We start from the raw sequence: 20,578 nt of genomic DNA, 5'->3' as shown, positions 1-20,578 counted from the left end.
ATGAGCACAATCATTCGGAACACCATTGAGAACAAGATATAATGTGTACACATGCATAAACTATGGAAAAAAACATGATCATTTTGTGAGCAATAAACATCCTAGTTATTACTAGAATATAAATGGGGGCATCCACGTATGGTTGGGATGAGGTTATCTAAGAACATCCACCATGGCAATACAGCAAGGTGTAATATGCTCGACAAAGACAACATTCCATCACGACAGAAAATGCCCCACAACACTTCAACAACAATCAGAAAAACAAGCAATTCTTAAATTACCGAAGAGAGACTTTAGATCTATAATAGCATCTGGTGCAGTTTGCCCGTTAGTAAGCGTCTAAGCGATGTAACAAAATATTAACAAGCTGCATCCAGCTACTCCATCGGTAAAGAGGCATGCAGTTTCACCATATAGAACTATCCTAAAGTATGTCTCTCCACTATCTCATCATGTTTCTCCACTTATCCTTCAAGTCAACCTGCAATAGGACCCGCTAGGCGGTTACTAGATGAAAGATCAGTCACAAAAGAAAACTTTAGTGTAAAAATTCAAATACCCACCTGTGTTCTACCAATAAAAACGTCGGGATTGTGGCTCAAAATATCCTTCCAATTGCCGCTACCAAATCTTCACAACAGCAAGAAGGGAGAAGCGGTAAGAATAATAAAAGAAAATGGCACAAACTACGGTTTCGAGACAAAATTTAAACAGCAATCAAGAGATATTATCGAATAATGAATTCCAACAAGGAAAAAGACATACTGTTCAACGCCATTTCTTAGTGTTTCTTCTTCTACCGAGCTCCACCTCCTTGCCCTTCTACGCCTAGCTTTGTTTTCTGCCACTTGCAACGGAGAAACCAATATTCTCCTTGGGCTAGGCAAGTGCGGTCTATGTGATTGTGATCTTGAGCCATCAGGATCAAGCGAGTCCTCCCACTGCAAATAAGATCCCTGTGAGCATAGTTACCAAAATCTAATGTTTTAGGACTTCTGTCTAGAAGGGTGTCCTACATGATAAGAAAAGACTTTTAATCCCCAAAGCACTAAAATTCCACTTCTTATTTTAATTAAACTACTCCCTCCGTCCCAAAATTCTTGTCTTAGATTTTTCTAGATACGGATGTATCTAACACTAAAACGTAACTAGATACATCCGTATTTGAACAAATCTAAGACAAGAATTTTGGGACGGAGGGAGTACATCATAGTTTACTTCTGGAGATGTACATAGCTAGCCAATGTGCATGGAGAATACTGAAGATCACATTTTACTAAGGATTAGTCATCATATAAATTTAAGTATTAACTTACATACTGTACAAAGAAAGTAGTATTAACTTACAAAAGTTCAGTAATATATCAATCGCACAAGTACCAACACATATTTGCTGTATGTTGAAATGCTGATTTGATCATCTTTTGCCATGTATAAGAAACCAGCTTGTCCAAAAAACATATGTCCGCATAACTTTTAACTTATACTCCCTCCGTTCACAAATATAAGATGTTCTAACTTTTTGTGAATTGGATGTATATGGACATGTTTTAGTGAGTTTGTTCACTCATTTCTGTCCGTATGTAGTCTATATTGAAATATCCAAAGAATCTTGTATTTGTGAACAGAGAGAGTATTATCTAGTTTCTCTAGAAAGCAACAGAACTGAAGGCGGCAGTGAAAAGTAGCAACATAATAATTGTGATCTTATCAAAGTAACTTATACAAACAAATAGATAGTGTTTTAAGGCATTTATTTATATCATAAAGCGTTGTGATAGCATTAGTTTCCTAGATAAATTATAATTAAGATAACCCAGTTGTCTCCATTTGATATAACTCCTTGATCAAAGTGGTTGAAATATGTAAGACAAGTAATATGGATCAGAGGGAATAATACACAAGGAAACTCACCAGAAGAGATTGTGCTGTAGGGTTCCAATCCATAAGACTTGATGGCGTGCCTTTTCTCAATGTCTCGCCTTGGTCATTAACAGCACTTGGACCAGCAACGCTACAATTCGCAGCCTGATTGTTCAATTCTTCATCATTAATATGAACTGCCTTATCCATCCTTGCAGCCAACACCTTATCTGCAGCTGCTTTTGCGGCTGGTAATGGATCATCCACCACATTATGAAGGTCAGCACACCTTGATTTGAGGTCATGTATGACCTTATGAACTTGAGGGGTTGAAATTCGGTCTTCAATTCTGCTCAAAATTTCACGTGCTTTTTCTTCCCCAGCTGTAAGTTCCAAAATTGCACCATCAATGATAGGCATAAAATAACCTTCTGGCGCAGTTGGATCTAAATGCAACAATGTAAAATAATTCCAAACTACAATTCTAAGCACATGAGTGATGCACGAAATAGAACAGGCCCAGAAAACAGGAATCCCAAATGGAAGTTGCACTGGTCATCAAAGACTTAGCAGTAAGGCCATGAAACGCAGGAGAAGGGCTGAAGGGGTCACTCATTTTCCTATTGAGGACAGGTGCACAAACAACAACTCCAAACATTAAACATCCGCGGCCTATACTTGGTCTAATCTACCAAGTATGTACAAACACACAAAATCAACTAGAAACAAAAATGTGGCTCAAACAAAATATGCTCAAAACAATTATTTATGGAACCACAACAAATTATACTAGCATGTAAAACATATACTCCCTCCATACCCAAATATAAGACTTTTGGAATTTGCACTACCTTTCCTGAATCACTCGGTCACTGTACAATTTTTTTTTTCGTTTCTGAAAATGTCCCCGGATCTCCCTCGCTCGGTCTCGGGTCTTTCTTCCTCACTCGCTCGCTCTCCCGCCGCCGCCTCCTCCTCTCCCCACAAATCGCCGCTGCCTTGCTCCCCCCGCCCACGCCGCCGCTGCCTTGCTCCCCTCACGCCTCCATTCCCGGTGCCTTCCTTCCTCTGTTGTACTTTCGGCGGCACCGCCTCAGCTGGTTACACCCGCCGCTACAAGCGCAGCGTGGACTTCTTCAGTTCAAGGTCATTTTTATGGCAAAGAAACCAGCGGTGCTAGCCTTGGCGCAGTGGTAAAGCTGCTGCCTTGTGACCATGAGGTCATGGGTTCAAGTCCTGGAAACAGCCTCTTACAGAAATGTAGGGAAAGGCTGTGTACTATAGACCCAAAGTGGTCGGACCCTTCCCTGGACCCTGCGCAAGCGGGAGCTACATGCACCAGGTTGCCCTTTTTTTTTAAACCAGCACGATAGGTGTTGGATCTGCTCAAGAGAGGCAGGCTGTTCAAGTGTGCGACGCCGAAGGAGAAGATGGTGATGTCCGCGAGTCAAACCCAACCCGAGTACGTCAACGCGGGCAATGAGGTGCAGCACTGAAGCACGGAGGTCAACGACGTCTCGCTCCACGTCGCGGAGCAGGGCTCCGGCGCCGGCCTGGTGGTCCTCCTCCTCCACGGCTTCTCGGAGATGTGGCTCTCATGGAGCCACCAGATGTCCACACTCGCGGTACGCAGCCGTTGCACCCTCGCCCTCCGCGGCCGTCACGCTCCTCGACCACCTCTGCCTCCCCAAGCTGCGGCCCCTTTTATCTGTCTATGATCCTTGCTATGATTGCCTACTGTGTCTTGCGATTTACTCCATCATCTGTGATCCAGTGTCTGTGATTGCCTCCCCAAGGAGTGTTGTAGTTTCAACTCCAATCTTGTGTGAAATGGAAACTGTAGACATTGGTTACATCGAAATTGAAGCAAATGTGCTTGTAAATTGCACTCTTTTTACAATAGGGTGTAGCCACATCCAGGTGTATATTCTGAAAGCCATTTTCCTACAAATCCTTCATTAAAATTTGACTTATCACACCGGCTCGAATCATAACATGCAGATTCTGGATACAAATCCCCAATTATACTGTAACTGACATATACTTCCATCTGCAGCAGCAGAAACTAATAGAGTTGATTCGTGTGGGAAAAATAAATGAAGCTTTGGAATTTGCTCAAGAACTTGCACCAGGAGGTGAAGAAAATGCGAGTTCTACTGAAATTATCTCTTGAACTTCAGTTAGGACTATGGGTTCAAATCTTTATTAATCAAAACTCCCATTATATCTCTTGGTAATACCACTGATTTTTAAGACCATGCAGTGACATTACTTCTCTATGTGAAATGTTGGCAATTTTGCAGTAAGCCTTTCTGGAGGAAATAGAGAAAACAGTAGCCCTTCTGTTTTTTGAAGATGTAAAAAACTGTCCATACGGTGAACTGTTGGACGTTTCTCAACCCTTAAAGATGGCAAGTGAAGTTAATGCTGTCATTCTTACAAGCCAAAGTAACGAGAAAGGTCAGTAGCACGAGGATTATCTGTTTATCTATTTTGTAATTTAGTGTCACTGAGGCATATCTGCATCCACTTGACAGATGTACAGAACTTATATCAAACATCTTGTTTTATTTCGGAATAAGCTACCTTTTGGTAAAAGAATTTGAAACTGACAAGTGGACACCCAATCAAGAACAATGCATAAACTGACAAGTGGGGTATGTATTTACTCTCATTTTATACCTCAAAGCAAATCTAAGACTGAATTTTATCAAAAGGTTACATAACTACTGTAAAGACTAGGTTTAGACAAAGATTGAGTCAACTACACAACCGCTAAGGGTGGCGTTGGTGTTTATATTTATAAAGGGATTACATGTACAAGTACAAGTCATATAAGAAGCTACATACTCCCTCTGTAAAGAAATATAAGAGCATTTAGATCACTCTTTAGTGGTCTAAACGCTCTTATATTACTTTACGGAAGGAGTACAAGTCTAATAACTGCACATAAATATAATAATGTACGGCCAGCTGAAAACAGCAAACACTTGAGCTGATCATGCATGACTGGCGATGAAAGTAGGAAAACATGTTTCAGACGTGCCATTGAAAATTACAGTGCATGGGTAGCTAGCTGAACACTTGAATTGATTTAGTTTCAGCATCCAATCTTCTATTCAAAATTACAGTGCATGGGTAGCTAGCTCAACTTGCCAGTTACTCTTGCCCGTGTCTTGCCTGAAGTAAAATTACAGTGCATGGGTAGGAGGTCCATCTGTTCACAGGCTAAATATGTGATCACCTCTATGTTTTGTTTGGTTTGATTTTCTTAAATACTAATTGAACTGTCTGAAATTATCATTTGCAGTGTGTTGTTGAGCATGTGGTCGATTTCACAACAGGAACGAATGATAAAGGTTTCATAAGCATGTCAATGGTTCACAATCATGAACGCTCTAGCTGACCAAGTTCACCAGAGTTGCATTTCAGGTTACTCCTGTGAGATAGAGATTATTTTTCTATTGTCGCATCTTGAGTCAAAGGCTAAAAGTATAACATATAGTATAGGCAACTTCATCACATCATTGCGTCTCAGAACCCCGCCAAATAAAATGCTGCGCTTTGTTGGCCAGAACAGAAGAATACTCACCTAGAATGCGGTATTTGGCGCGGACGGTCTCGTCAGCGGCGCGCCACGTCTCGACGGCGCCGTCACCAACGATCTGCTCGGCCGCTAGCTCCAGGCGAGACGGACCGATTGCGGCCCATTCGGCCGCCAGGTGGTCCCTCACCCGCCGCTCCGCCTTGGCCCGGTCGCCAAACAACCCCTTCAGCACGTCCTGCGAAAAGGCGTTCCCGACGGCGGCCTCGAACTGGTCCGCAGCAGCGAGGGCCTCGGAGGAGGCGAGTGCAGGGTCCCCGCCCTCCTCCTCGTCGACCGCGCGGCGCGCGCGGCCGCCGGGGCGCCCGAAGAGGGCCCGCGCGGCGGCGTCGAAGTCGGGCGCCGAGCAGGCGAGGAAGGCGGCGACGGCGAGGTGCGCGGCAGAGACGGGGGACGCGGGACCCGAGTCGGGGAGGGAGGCGAGGAGCTGGAGGGAGTCGAGCGCGGCGGCGGAGACAGGGTCGGTGTCGAGGCGGCGGAGGAGCAGCGAGCGGAGGAGGCGCGGCGTGGGACGGTCGGGGAAGGGGAGGCCCGCGAGGAGCACGTTGGCGGCGGCGGTGGGGATGGAGGCGTCCCCTACGACGTGGTCTAGGATAAGGGACGCGTCCGCCGGCGTCAGCCGCGGCATCTTTTCTTGCCGCCGGTAGGATTTGGGGGCGAGAGGGGAGCGGGACGGCGAGGCGCGGTGATGGCTGGCTTCAAAACTTTTTTTGAGAGAGAAATTTCCAGTCATATCAGGAATCAGTACAAAGTAGTTGACCCTTACAAGCACACTGAAATGCAAACACAAAAGATCATGAACACCTAGAGTACCCTAAAACAACCATAACACAAGAAGATCTCCGGAGCCCAGTGTCATCATCCATGAATCTTGAGAGAAGACCCCTGCTGCAGCAGAAGGATCTGCAACCAGTCGCAAACAGGTCATCATCTTCGACCACAGTACAATTGCCGCCACGCTGCTTCCTCCTTTCTTGACACCAGCGCTGAGAGGGCATGGACATCAATCCAACACACCTGCAACAGCCGTCGCCATCTTTGGCTTTGAGTACCGCGAAAAATGTCCCTTCCGAAAGGAAGAGAACTCGAGTCATTCGACCGGTCCAGCACCGCGGCCGGGCCATCCGCCCGGGCAAAGCAGGATCTCTTCAAAACTTAGAGCATCAACAACTAGACTTGCAAATCCGGCCCCTCAAACGATCGTGGGCACGTCCGTGTGCAGTGACCGGACACGTCTCAAATTTTAACAGGTGCATCCGGACATCTCATATTAGATTCTCGAAAACTAAAATAAACCTACACTACGTCGGTCACCTAGCTACTCGTCATCAGAGATGTCGACGATCTCTGTGCCCAGCTCTGGCAGCATGGGCGGCAGCTGCAGCTCCGGCTCCTCCGACGGCTCCGGCTGCTCTGCTCCGGCCTCTTCCGCCTCTATCTCCGCGTCGAGTTCGGCGAAGAGCGCGTCGGACGCCGCCTGCTCCTGACAGAGGAACGCCCGGTTTTCCTCCACATAGGCCTCATCCTGGATGGCCTGCTGCTCAGCCATCTCCTCTGACGGGGCGACGCTAAACTCCGTCTCCGCATGCTCCATGTTGAAGGCCAACAGCTGCTGCTCTGGCTTCTCCACCTCCATCAGAGCCATCTTCTCCTCCTCTTCCCTCGGTTGCTCCTCCTCTTCCCCCGGATGCTCCTCCTCCTCGTCTCCGGCGAACCCGTTGGCAGTCCGGCAGCGATGCGGGCGACGAGCGCAGCTTGTTTCGCTCGGATCTCCTTCTGGATCTCGTAGCGCTTCGGCGTCAGCATTGCGTAGTAGGTGATCTTACTCCGGACCGGAGCGCCGGAGCAGGAGAAGGAGGAGGTGGATGGGCTCGGACTGGCGACATGAAGAGGGAGGAGGTGGATGGGTTAAGGTTGCGGGACGCCAGCCGGCTTAAATAGTCGGATTTGGTCTCGGCAAGCTGGAGCGGTGTCACGCGACGACGGGTTTTTGGACGTTTCCGCGTGAGACCCCGCCGTCAAACCGACATGGCGGGCGTGCTCAGACGCCCCCATATCCCCGCCCCATATTTGAGCTGGATATGAGGGGTGTCGGTCAGCCCGGACGTTTGAGGCCCATTTGAGGGGCCCGTCTGGGTCGAAAAATCATGACCGGTGAGTGACCCGGTGGTTCGCCGGGCGTTTGAGGCCGATTTGGGGCGCCCGACTGTAGATGCTCTTAGAGCATCTCCAATAGATGATGCAAATTTGAAAATGTAAAACTAGGTGATGTACAATTTACATCTTCATTGCATTTTACATATTCAAAAAAAAGGCAACTCCAACAGATGATGTATTCTGATCATGTAAAAGTGCAACTCCAATAAGTAATGCAAATTGGAGATGTAAAAACTAGAAACTTCAACTACTGCTTCATCTGAAAAATAATTCAAACACAATTCTTATTAAAAACATAAATTAAACGATTACTACAACTAACTGAAACAACTGCATCCATCAAACTAGTCGTCCTCCTCTGATGGCATCCAGTACTCCTCCTCGTCCTCATCTGAAGGCGGACAGAACTCCTCGTCGTCCTTCTTCGAGGACTTGACGGGGATCACCGTTGAAGGGTTGGCCTCGTCCTCCTTCTTCACATCCTTCTTCTTCTTCTTCTTCTTCTTCTTCTTCTTCTTCTTCTTCTTCTTCTTCTTTTCTTCCTCTTCTTCTTCTTCTTCTTCTTCTTCTTCTTCTTCTTCTTCTTCTTCTTCTTCTTCTTCTGCTCGGCCTCGCGCATTCAGAAGTACTCCTGCTCGGCCTGAACATACTTTGGATGCTTCCATGCGAACCTCGTCATCATCGCCTCGTCACTATCGCCGGGAGCAACGACAATGGCAGGCCTCTTCTTCGTCTTCTTCGTTATCTCCTCCATCTGAATACCCTCTGGCATGAGGAACTCCACATCCGCCTGGGTCTCAATCTCCGGGAAGTTGAGGTCCATCTTCGGCCTCCTGACACGCCACACTGTCGGCGGTGGTGTAGGTACTGAGCCAGAAGCGGCGGCCAGCGTCAGTGAACTCGACGCCGAAGTTGCCGGACGGCTACGCTGGCACACCGAAGAACGTCGTCTTGCTCTTCGGAAGCTTCTTCGGTGGCATGGTGACGACGAGGGTTGTGGCGACTGGGCGGCGGGCGAATCGGAGCAGCGGCTCGTCATGATTCGGGGCAATGGCGTCGGGGAAGCGACGGGGGCGGCGGCGGCTATGCGTGGGGCGGTCACCGAGAAGCGTCGAGGCAATGGGGGCGGTGAACCGCAGCGATGGCAGTGGGGAGTCGGGGCGACGATTCGAGGCGGAGCGGCATCGGAGGAGCAGCGGATCAGCGGCGAGGGGCATCGGGGGTGGTTGACGGCTGGATCTGGCGCGGGCGGGCGACGGAGGCAGTGCTGAGGGCGAATCGCGGCTGCGGCGGCTGTGTGGCGGGTGGAGAGGGGAAAGGAAAGGAAGGGCAGTTGACGGTTGGTGCGCGACCGCCTGTTTTACATCTCGATGCAAATTTGCTTGCATCTTCAGGTATTGTAGTTTACATTTTCTGGCCGATGTAAAAAAAATGCGTGTACATCATCTGTTGGAGGTAGGTTTTTGACCTCAAAATACAAAAGTTAGTTGTTTTGCGTCTTCATCATCTTTTGGAAATGCTCCTAGAGATTACATTCTCGTCCGACAACACTCATCACCTCATCCGGCCCATCCAAGCCAAAACGCAGCGTGATCATGAAATGACTAGCATTATTGCTGCTACGACGAATATTAATTATTAATTCGATAAGAAACGTTCCCCATGCTTTGTTAGATCTCTCTGATCATGATATGATTTTTTATATGATTATGTTTTAGCGTCAAATAAACGTACATGATGATAGTACATTGTCCCTCTTGCCGCCCGACTTCTCAGTCCTTGTCGGTGACACCGAGGAGGTGGTAATGGTGTTCCAAGTCATCACCGCCTCCGACCTCAAGGTCGGTAGTAGCTGCGTCCATCGTTGATGCCCATTTTTTTACCGGAAAACTTTCCGTCTATTCATTATCAATTATGGTAGTACAACGAACACCGAAAAAAAAATTGCATCCAAATTCATAGATCACCAGTGACGACTATAAGCACTGAAGCGAATCGAAGGCGCGTCACCATCATCCCTCGCTCGCCGGGCGTAGATCGGAAAGATCCAACGTGAACACACACTGATGTAGACAAAAGAAAACTGGATCCGAGCGGATCCATCAAAGACAACCACCGACCAAATCATGCAAGATCCGCAGGAGACACACCTACACACGCCCTCCGACAATGCTAGACGCACCATCGGGGCGTGGGCTTGACAGGGAGAACTTTATTCCATCTCGAGCAAGCCCCAGCCGTCTCGTCTTCCTAAACAGGGCACAAACCCTAGCAGAACTCGAAGAAACATATAAAAAATAGAGTGGTTCCACCAGTAAGGGACAAGATCCACCGTGGCCCATGGCCCTAAGGTCACAAAAAAAGAGGAAAATCGCCACCGCCACCGATGGGAGGCAGAAACCCTAGCCGTATGTTCGCTTGATGCCCACATTGTGGTGTTCTTGTTCGACTTCAACAAGTACTAGGCCAGGGACAGTGAGGTGATGCTCCTCTCTAGCTAGGGTAAGGGTTGGCGGTGCCTTAGGACATGGATATCAGGGTGGTGGACTCGGACAACAGTCTGCATGTTTGGCTCTCTGACGGGCATCATGGAGGCGGTGGCTACTATGCCTTCTGGTCATCTGGGTGACGAGGGGTGTAGCGGTGGGAGGGTCGAGCTATCTCATTGACAGTGGCGACGCCCAGATCCGGAACTGAAGGCTTGTGCCCGCCGCGGCTGTCTTAGGTGCCTTGTGGTGGTACAGGTGAGCTATCATTAAACCACTATCACATAGGTCATGCAATTGTTCCCATGCCTCAGCTAAATCACCTCTTGAGCATCTCCTAAAATATTAACCCCATCTAATCTATACCTATTAATAAAGAAAATAGGTATTCTTAGTCCGTCATGCTATTTAATAGAAAATCCACTGATGTTTCTGACATTAAACATGTAGTACATATCAAACATTTTTTAAATATTCATATCTTCTAAACCGTAACTTTAAATTTAACATGTTATACATGAAATTTGATTAGAAAAATATATGAAATTTGAATATGATGTTATTTTACCTGTTACCATTAAAAAAAACTATTTAGGATGCAATCTTAATCAACAATGCATTATCCATCTTTATTTCATATCGGTACTTATCCGGATTATGACGAACTTCTCAGGAAAATTAGGATTGAAGACGAAATTGAAGATCACTTGCCCGAGCCGTGTTTAAATTGAAGACATGTGAAATCTTGAACTTGTTGTTTTATAGGCAAAGACCATCTTTGTTTGGGCCGTAGCTACAAATACTCAGATTATAGACTATTTTTATAAATTAAGAGCATGTGGTATTCTTTTTTCCCGTTGCAATGCACAGGCCTTTTTGCTAGTACTCCCTCCGTCCCATAATATATCAGCGTTTTTGACACCGCACCAATGTAAAAACGCTCTTATATTATGGGACGAAGGAAGTATAACCTAAGAAGCTCGGGACAGCATTAACTTTAGGAGATGTCTAAGAGGTGATTTAACCCCACATGAGCTTGCATGTGATCTCAAAGCTAATATCAGCCCAGCTTCACTCTGTGCATTTTAAAACCGAACCGAAAAACCATACCGAAAATAAACCGAACCGGACTGATTTTTTTGTTTTTATGGTTTCTGGTTTCGTATGAACTTTTCATACCGATTTGAACTTTGGTTTTTATGGTATATACCGAAAAACCGAATGGTTAACCGAATAAATCGAAATAAAAGATAAATTTATATTTCTTGAGATGAACAACCGTACAAGTTGTCATTTTTCTTGTACATGAGTCAAATTCACTACTAAGCACCTACATTTTTCTTGTAACATTGTCATTTTTCTCTTTTTAAAATGCTAAGCACGTCCATAACCATCAACAGATGAATCAATGCATGCATATATACTTATATATATAGTCATATACTATTTGTGTAAAATAGAATGTGTTTTGAGTCATAAATTTGCAAATTATTATTACGTCATTTTTAAATTCGCGTCAACTTTGGTTTTTATGGTATATACCGAAACCATACCGAAATAATTTGGTATATATCGAAACCGAACCATATTTTAATTTCATACCGTATTTACCGAAGTATTAATAACGTACATACCGAAAAACCGTATAAACCGAATCATGTAAACCAAATAAACCGAATGCACAGGGCTAGCCCATCTACATCACGTCTTGAAATTGCTGCCATGCCTCAGCTTCACAAACACGGGAGAATATCACCAAGCGCAAAACAGAGCTTAGGAAACATTACAGCTGAAAAGTAAAACGAGACGCTTTGAGATCACAGGCAAGCTCACGCATCCAAGCTAGCAAGAGGACGCAGGCCACAGACTGCATTCTGCATTTTGTTCCAGCAAGGCTTCTGCACAGCGATCACGCGCAGGAAACAAGTTCCGGAACACCCAGGAGCCGGTACGTAACACATTCAGCAACCCTTGCCACGGCACCTTCCTGTACATGCTCTTACATTTCATCATCATCATCAGTTTCTAACAGCACCACATGAAGCGTCAGGCAAACCCCACCAGCTCCACTGTCCTATGTAAGCAGCGTCCCCGCGTTCTTCTCCATATTTCATCACCTTACTCATGTACAGAGCCTAAGGGCAGCCTACTTCTGCGGCGGCGCCTTGGTGGGGGAGGTCGCCATGGCCCGTAGCCTCTTGACGACCTCCGTGAAGCTCGGCCGCTCCGTCGGCTCGGCCGACCAGCACTGCTCCATCAGCGATCTCCACTGGGGGTCGCATGACTCGGGCACCAGAGGCCGCAGGGTGTTGTTCACGATCCCACCTGTTTGCAGTTGGCGAAATGTTCAGAGAAATAAAAGGAGGCACTGGACTTGAAATAAGTGAGTGCGTTTACTGCGGTGTGCATTACAGCAGAGGTTTGCAGGCGTACCTATGATGGCGCCGTAATGCAAGTCAGCATAAGGCTCTTCACCAGTAAGAAGTTCCCACATCACTATTCCGAATGAGAAGACATCGACCTGCAAGCAAATCATGTGAAGGTAAATAGGGTGTGCGAGTCCAGAAGTGGTCAGTCAGGGGATGGGGCCATGCGCACTAGATGAAGGATGCAGCCTAACAAACCTTTTCAGAAACAAGGTTACTGCTGCCATTTAACAGCTCAGGAGCCATCCAGGGAAGTGTCCCTCGCACCCCACCAGAGATTAGTGTCTGGCATTTAACCTTTGATAAGCCCAAATCACCGACCTACAAACATAGCACGGTTGGTTACTGCCAAATCAAAAAATCTCCATGCTCGCTTTCTGCGCACAAACAAGGTGCTAGGGCACAGAAGTTATGTGTTGCTGTTATAAGGATTGTCCGAACTAATTTTCCTACTTGACAAAATATGCAGAAAACAGGGGTGTGAGATGGAGAGTATGAAGACTCTCACCTTGCATATAGGGCGTTGGGGATCTCTTAGGTTGACGAGCAGATTATCACTCTTCAAGTCGAAGTGCACAATGTTCTTCCCATGCAAATATTCCATGCCAAATGCAACATCCATCACAATTAGTAGACGCCTACGCCTATCGAATATCCTGCTGACAGAAGAAACTGATATTAAAAGTGTCACCATATGAAAAACATCATCTATTTGCACAAAACAGATAGAACATACTTTTCATGTCTTTGTAATGCTTGTCGAAGCGAACCATTAGCCATGTACTCAGTGACTGTTGCAACAGATCCACCTGGTCCATCCAGAACAACACCGTAAAAAGCAACGACATTTGGATGGTGCAACGATGAAAGCTTGCAAGCTTCATTCCAGAAATCAGTTTTCTGCAGGTACGAAACAAAGTTAGAGCGAGATAAACTGAAGATTGAAAAGAAGCGGCCATAAGTTTAACACGGACCATGCGCTGTTCCTCAGAAGGTTTTCCAACAAAACACCGATCGCTTATCCTTTTTATAGCGACATCAGAACCTCTCCATTTTCCATGGTAAACAGTACCAAAGGTTCCAGAACCTAGTTCACGCAATTCTTCAAGATCACTGTTCTTTATTATCTGCAATTGTAAACGCGTAGTTAAGGGTGATGTGTGTATTTAAAAGTGTATGGAAAGCGCACATATAATCAACTTGTAAATTGTCAACAACCTGAAGGTTATCGATGTCATCTAGAACTGGAACTCCTTGGCTTGTTTTGTCTGACTGTTTGCTCGGCGCATCCTGAACAAAATAAATAAATAAGTATTAAAATTGATCAAAGTACAAAGAACTACAAAGAAAAGAAAGAATTGCCACCAACCTCATTTTTTGGATCAAATACATCTCCAGGCAAATCTTTGTGATCCCCAGAAAATTCAGTTGGTTTTTCAGGAAATGGTGACTGCAGAACAGATGCTGCCACACCTTCAGCGACAGCTTGTAACTGACGCTTGACAATTTCTTCTCCATATCCTTTCAGAGACAAAATCAAATGACGAGAAAAATATTGATGTTAGTTCATATCAATTCTTAAAAGGATGTAACAGTTTAGTCTGTAGTGCAAACCAAATTATATACGATGAGATAGTATACTGTACCAACCTTTGCTTATTTGTGCAGGTTCTGGATATATATCCTTGAAAGTAGGGTCATGAATGAGTGGAAGATTGCCTTCTTCTAATAACATGGCGGCATTTGAACTTGTAATTGCAGGAACATGGCCATCCACATATGGATCTCCAGAAAGAACATGTTCCTTAGCCAACATGTTTGATGTTGGAGGTACTGCCGAAGCATTTCCAATTGCTTTCCAAGGATCCTGGTTTGAGAAAAGAGATTCTGTGTAAGCTGGTTCACGTGTAGCTTCGACACAATCAGTACTAGCTGCAGCCTGCAATACAACTTGACTACTAACATTATAGGGAGCGGAAACCATGCCATTCAGCATTTCCCCAGGATGATGTGCAGGAGGTCCAGCAGGAGACTGAACACCAGAGTAAGCAGGCCTCACAAGAAATCTTTCGCTCGGAACAGGATGTTCAATGGGCACACCAAGGTTGTTCTTGAGTAACATACTTGGCTGCTGGACAATCTCAGGATATACGTTGTTGGCACCAACATTTCGAGAGGGAGGTGGCTGTTCAGTATGTCTCACAACATTGTCATCTAGGATAAAAGAAGGAACAGGAAAAGCATTGCTAGTGCCCATGTGATAACCTCCAGCCTGAGATTTGTATATGGGACTGCCATCAATAATAACAGGTGGCTTCTCGACTATCCCATCGCCAGCAGCACCATGGGGAATAGCTGACTTCCCTTGCACAATAGATTCTGGAGGCGCAATAGGACCTAACTGAATTCCTTGCATCCGAGCATCGATAGCTCTGACATAATCATGAGGAACATCATGGGCATATTCTCCAATTGGTTCTGCTACTGGATGATTTGAATTCTTAAATGCACTAGCATCAATCCCTTGTGGATTGCTACTGACTCCATTTGCCAGGACTTGTGATGGCTGCATACTGTAAGGGTGTTGCTGCTGACGTTGGTACATGAGAAAATCTTCAGCAAGCGTGTGCGGAGGCTGCCCTACAAAAACTCCATTTGAAGTAGGTATACTGGAAAGAGGTACAGTAACCATGGTGGGTTGAACCAACGCTCCTGCATCTTGAGATGGTTCTGCTTGAACTGCTGGATTTCTGGCAGAAAGTTTTGGATCAAACTGGGCCATCATCCCTGCTGTGCTCTCAGCTCTGGGTTCTGATATGTAATTAGCAGATGTTACTGGAACTGCAGCTGGAACCTGTTGTTTGGTTGCATCCTCTTGATGGAGGCTGTAAAACACTGGACTAACATCAGGATAATTCAGTGCGCGAGGATTTCCCTGCTCCTGTATCATGTTATCCGAATGGGCATGCGGCAGTATTTTCTGGCACATCGTGCAATCATCGTACCTCACTGCTGGCACAGTAGCTGAGCTTACCACCACTGGGAATGCCCTCGAGCTCATCATCACCGGTGAGCTTGCTGTGCTTGTGAGTACCGTCTGGACGCCATATCTCTGAGCATCACTTGCCTGCAAAGTCGTATGAGGCAGAGGAGGAAGCTCTGAAAGTGGCTGCAGTACCCTGTAATTCGGATCAACTGCAGTTTGCATTGGTCTTGTGAAATGCAGATTCTCCAGAACACGTTCTGTACCTGCAGAAACAGGCCTCAAAGCACCAATTTGGGCACCCGTGGTCGCCATGGAGTTTGTTCCCAGAGTACTGGGCACATACTGGCTCATGTGCGCAGGCATCAGATTAGCGGACTGAGATACACCATGCAGACCAAATTGCTGTGCATTGACGTACTGGATTTGTTGAGGCTCTAGGTATGATTGTGGCATTTGCGAAGTATAAGCAGTAACCTGAGGCAGCTGCGGCGGCGGCGCATAAGAAGCAACTTGAGGCTGCTGCGGCGGCGCATAAGAGGCAACCTGAGGCTGAAGTGGCGGCGCATAAGAGGCAGCCTGTTGAGCCGGCTGCTGATGCTGTGCATAAGAGGCAACCGGAGCCGGTTGATGCGGCGGCGCATAGGAGGCAACCTGATGAGGCTGCAGCGGTTGTGGCTCCGACCTAAGCAACAAGGGGTTGTGCGCCGGAATGCCCATTGCCGGAGCTGACGCTGCGACAGCACTAAATCCTAGCGACTGCGGAAAGGGACTAGCATGGTTGGTGTGGCTCCCAGCTGAATACAAATATTCAGGCGGGACGGAAGGGGGCGGCACGGCCCGCGGCGACATACCTTCAGCGAGGCCGGCGGGCTCGGAGGCCTCGGAGTTGTGCGCGGACGAGCCGCCGCTGGCGACGCTCTCCCTGCGGCGGATGGCCGCGACGGCGTCCGCGGAGACGCAGTTGATGGCGTCGATGTAGCGCTGCCCGGTCTCGTCGACGGCGAGGTGCGAGCCGGAGCCGGACGGCTCGCCCCCGGAGGCCGGGAAGAGGAAGACCCGGAGCTTGGCGGAGCCGTCGGGCGCGGCGGCGGCCAGCTTCTCGTACTCCTCCAGCATGTTGTCGTAGTCCTCGGCGCAGGAGACCGAGACGAGCGAGTCCAGGTCCTCCCCGGGGAGCTGGTACTTGACGAGCACCCCGCCGGCGGCTCCGGCGGACTCGTCGACGGCCTCGACCTTGCGCATGAGGTCCCCGAAGGAGGCGGCGCGGGGCACGGAGATGAGGCGCATCTGGCCGCCCACGTAGCGCAGCGCCCCGTCCCCGGACCTCGGCGCGATCCGGCCGCCGTAGCTGCACAGCAGCTTCACCTTCCCCGCCCCGGCCTCCTCCTCCCCCGCCCCCGCCGCCGCCAAACGCGCGCTCGGGCTCCCCGTGTCCGCCGTCCCCCTGCTCGCCATCGTCGCCGCCGCCGTCCTAGGTTTCGGGCCGCCGCGGAATCACGTGGGGCGCGGCGCGGAACGGCCGGAGGTGGGGATAAATTCCAACTTGTCCTCCTGTGTATCCGCGCGGGCGCGGGCGCGGGCTTTCTCGGCGGGCTGCGCTAACAGAACAGAACGGAAAAGAGCACGGCGCGGCCGCTGGTTATATCGGACCGGAGCGCGGAGTGGCTGAATCAGTAGTACAGCAGTGCGCGATGCGGTGAGAGCAACTGCGAGCGACGGTGGATGGGGATGGGTTAAACTCGGCGTGGACCGGATTGGTAGATCACTTTTTTGGGGTGGGAGGCTGGGATTAATTAAAAATCGTGGGAGAAAGGGGATGCGCCATGTGTCCCGTTGTGTGCCGTGTGCATATCTAGCGCTGGCACGATAATAAAATACGGTAATTTTTATGTACTCCTTTTTCCTAGGGTTGTATTCTTTTTGTACTTACGATATACTGTACTGTACGTACTACTGCTAGTACTCCGTGTCGGTTTGCTGCACGAGCCGCGGGGGTCCGCTCGTGTGCTCGTGGGTGTGACTATGTTGGCCGCTTTCGTTTGATGGACAGACACGTTGCAGCTTGCCCAGTGCGTGCTCCTGTTGACCTCTCTTGATCTGGGAGTATAGTACGCCACTGTGTGTACTGGGTGAAGGCATGGCGCATGAGATGATGATGCATATGGGCCGACGTGTTTGTCATGGCCATGCAGGCGAGGCGGTTTTGCTGATGCTGCACACCGGTGCCGACATTGGCTTCGTATATCGCTGGTGTGCCACCGATGAGCTTTTCTCGTCCGCTGGAGCCATAGGTTCGGTCTGGTGCCTCCCCTTGTTGCCGCGTGTCCAGCGGGCTCATGCTCCTGTGGTGCTGTCCGGGAAAGAGAGGCACGCAGACCACAAACACCAGAGGGTGGCCATAAACTAAGCGCGCAGGTAGCCACGCGTCAAGCGGCATCCCGAGCAGCTCGTCGTCGTCAGGAAACGAGCAGGCCAGAACAAGCCCTGTGCGAGAGCAGATCTGAGAATGGCCAGCGCCACTTAACACAAAGCTGAACTCTAAGAGCATCTACAACCGGACTTCTCAAACCCACCTCATACGCTCGGACAGACCGTCCGGTCATGATTTTTTGATTCAGACGGCCCCTCAAACGTCCGAGTTGACCGGCACCCTCCAAATCCAGCCCAAACATGGGGCGAATATGAGGCGTCCGGACACGCCTGCCACGTCGGCATGACGGCATGGCCCCACACAAAAACGACCGGAAACCGGCGATCCGACAGACTCCAGTCCATCGATGTGGTGTGAACGCCGCGTGGCGCCGATCCGACTCGCCGCGCAAGACGAAAACCGGCTATTTAAGCCGACCGACATCCCGCAACCCTAACCCATCCCTCCCCCCTCTCCGCACCGCTAGTCCGAGCCCATCCACCACCCCCCCCTCTCCTGCTCCGGCGCTCTGTCCACTCTCCGGCAATTAGCCATGGTCCAGAGCAAGATCACCTACTATGCAATGATGATGGAGCGCCACTACGAGATCCAGTGGCAGATCCGGACAAGGAAAACCGCGCGCGCCGTCCGCATCGCTGCCGGGCTGCCTCCAGACTCGCTGGAGCCGGAGGAGATGGCTCCGATGGAGGTGGAGGAGGCGGAGGAGCTGGACCAGCAGGTGCCGGCCTTCAACATGGAGCAGGCGAAGGCGGAGTTCGCCGTCGCCCAGTCCGACAAGATGGCCAAGCAGCAGGCCATCCTAGAGTCCGTCCAGGATGAGGCCTATGTGAAGGCTAGCTGGGCAGTCCGACGAGCTCTTCGCCGAGCTCGACACGGAAATAGAGGCGGAGGAGGCCAGAGCGGAGCAGCTGGAGGAGCCGGAGCTACAGCTGTCGCCCATGCTGTCGAAGCCGACGGAGATCGTCGACATCTCCGACGACGAGTAGCTAGTTGATCGACGTAGTACGCAGGATTATTTTAGTTTGCATGTTTTTGCATGGATTTGAGAGTCTAATATGAAAAGTCCGAATGCAACAAGTGAAATTTGAGGTGTGCCCGGCCACTGCCCGCAGACGCGCCCCCGCGGGTGTTTGAGGGGCCGAATTTGCCATATGTGGTTGTAGATGCTCAACGCTCCAAACCCGGCTTAAATGCCCGAGCAGACGGCCTCGTCACCAAATATCGACCCAAACGGATGACTCAAACGCTCAGGCTGACCAGTATCCCTCATACCCAACCCAACTATAAGGCGGATATGGGGCGCCCGTGCGGGTCCGCCGACACCGCTGTAGGTCGTAGCGGGCCCACCTGCAGCGACAGAAACTCCGTCCTCTCTCAGCGGTGCACCCAAATTTTAGTCCCATATCCTCGCGTGAGGTGGACGCCGACCGGCTAAAATAGTCCCATATCCCATGTTATTGTGTAGGTCTATCAATTCTCGCCGCGTGAGTAAGATAACTTGACACTAGACTGCATTTCATTAACTGATAATTGTTCATCTAGTGTCAAGTTCGTCTCATTCATGTACCCCTACTACAATGACAGTAGATTTTTATTTTTCTCGTCGACACATTGTGATTCATACAAAGAAATACTTACATGAATGGTTTCCTTGTCAAGGAGATAGACCCTGACTAACATAGAAGATTCATAGTGATAGTCTATATTCTTAACAAAAAATGCAATGATGTCAGAAGCTTATCGCTTCTGGACAACCCAACTTTTTAAACCGGTTGACTAGCTCGTCACATGGCGAGATGGGACTAATACGGGTGTGAACAACTTAACTATGAGCAATTTTTGATGTGCTATGACACCCCAGTCGGGTAAAGACGGACGGATGATCTTTGTGCATGACCCTGCATATAATAGATGTTTTGAAAATATGGTATGTGGTTGTAAATGATAAAATCTGAGGTCGCGCTCAGTCATCGTCGTGGACGTGTCTGCGGACGTTTGAGGACCCGAATTTGCAACATGAGGCCGTGGATGGTCTAAGAGCAACTCCAACCGGGCAACCCAAACGGACGCGCGGTTTGTCCGCTTTTTATCCGTTTGTGTCGGCCAGGCGGACAGACGGCCGACCCAAATTTACACACGTATAAAAAATAGAAAATGATAAACACGTGGCACATATAACCATAATAGAAACTTGATTACCCATAGGGTTGGTCAACCGCCGGCCAAAGTCTACTTAAAACATAATTAAGCATTAATTAAAACTAAAATAAGTTCGTGCCCGCACGCAGCCCTAGACGTTCGCTTTGCCCTTGCCCATGTCGTCGTCATCGCCGTCGGTGAGGTCGATGAAGATGGGCGGCAACCCAGCCCAGCCGAAGGCGACTTCATAGACCGCCAGGGCTACCTCCTCCGGCGTCTGCTGCAGCGGCGGCAATGTGGCGACGCGGGTGCGTTCCTCCTCCTCTTCCTGCCGCTCCCTCTTCATTTGCAGCTCGCCATCAGCGTGCTCCTCCGCCAGCCTGCGTTGTCGGCAATGCTCTAGAAACATGGCCTCATGCGTCGGTGTCGCGCCGAGCCAAACAAGGGGGTGCGCCGACCCACTCTCGCCATGTGGGACCACCG

General features: G+C 48.8%; 2 protein-coding genes across 3 annotated transcripts; both read right to left on the bottom strand.

The window, feature by feature from the left end:
* Positions 1–259: 259 nt before the first annotated feature.
* On the bottom strand, positions 260–6,176 carry LOC123159057 (uncharacterized). The gene is made up of 5 exons (XM_044576856.1): positions 5,459–6,176; positions 1,918–2,249; positions 769–944; positions 567–633; positions 260–484 (listed from the first exon to the last, which is right to left on the bottom strand). The coding sequence occupies exons 1-5, from the start codon at positions 6,096–6,098 to the stop codon at positions 446–448; spliced, it is 1,254 nt and encodes a 417-aa protein (XP_044432791.1). The 5' UTR covers positions 6,099–6,176; the 3' UTR covers positions 260–445.
* Positions 6,177–11,956: 5,780 nt separating this feature from the next.
* Positions 11,957–17,204, bottom strand: LOC123156041 (uncharacterized). Of its 2 annotated transcripts, XM_044574209.1 has the most exons (10): positions 14,503–17,204; positions 14,190–14,406; positions 13,909–14,060; positions 13,758–13,829; positions 13,514–13,666; positions 13,276–13,439; positions 13,048–13,195; positions 12,738–12,860; positions 12,547–12,634; positions 11,957–12,438 (listed from the first exon to the last, which is right to left on the bottom strand). In XM_044574209.1, exons 1-10 carry the CDS (start codon positions 16,978–16,980, stop codon positions 12,260–12,262), a joined length of 3,774 nt encoding a protein of 1,257 aa, XP_044430144.1. In that variant the 5' UTR covers positions 16,981–17,204; the 3' UTR covers positions 11,957–12,259. The 2 variants fall into 2 exon arrangements, with proteins under 2 accessions (XP_044430144.1, XP_044430143.1); XM_044574208.1 differs by having other exon boundaries at positions 14,190–17,203.
* Positions 17,205–20,578: the final 3,374 nt, after the last annotated feature.

The sequence above is a fragment of the Triticum aestivum genome, chromosome 7B (assembly GCF_018294505.1).
Source record: "Triticum aestivum cultivar Chinese Spring chromosome 7B, IWGSC CS RefSeq v2.1, whole genome shotgun sequence".
Taxonomy (NCBI): domain Eukaryota; kingdom Viridiplantae; phylum Streptophyta; class Magnoliopsida; order Poales; family Poaceae; genus Triticum; species Triticum aestivum.
This window is presented reverse-complemented; position numbering and strand designations above follow the sequence as displayed.

Bases quoted from the DNA above. Each gene is read 5' to 3' on its own strand.
- LOC123159057 (XM_044576856.1), bottom strand. From the start codon at position 6,098: ATGCCGCGGCTGACGCCGGCGGACGCGTCCCTTATCCTAGACCACGTC. The intron at 945-1,917 runs GTGAGTTTCCTT...TCTTATTTGCAG, and splicing joins CTACAGCACAATCTCTTCTG to TGGGAGGACTCGCTTGATCC. The intron at 634-768 runs GTATGTCTTTTT...GCTGTTGTGAAG, and splicing joins CTAAGAAATGGCGTTGAACA to ATTTGGTAGCGGCAATTGGA.
- LOC123156041 (XM_044574208.1), bottom strand. From the start codon at position 16,980: ATGGCGAGCAGGGGGACGGCGGACACGGGGAGCCCGAGCGCGCGTTTG. The intron at 14,061-14,189 runs GTTGGTACAGTA...TGTCTCTGAAAG, and splicing joins ACCTGCACAAATAAGCAAAG to GATATGGAGAAGAAATTGTC. The intron at 12,635-12,737 runs GTTTGTTAGGCT...ATTTGCTTGCAG, and splicing joins GTAACCTTGTTTCTGAAAAG to GTCGATGTCTTCTCATTCGG.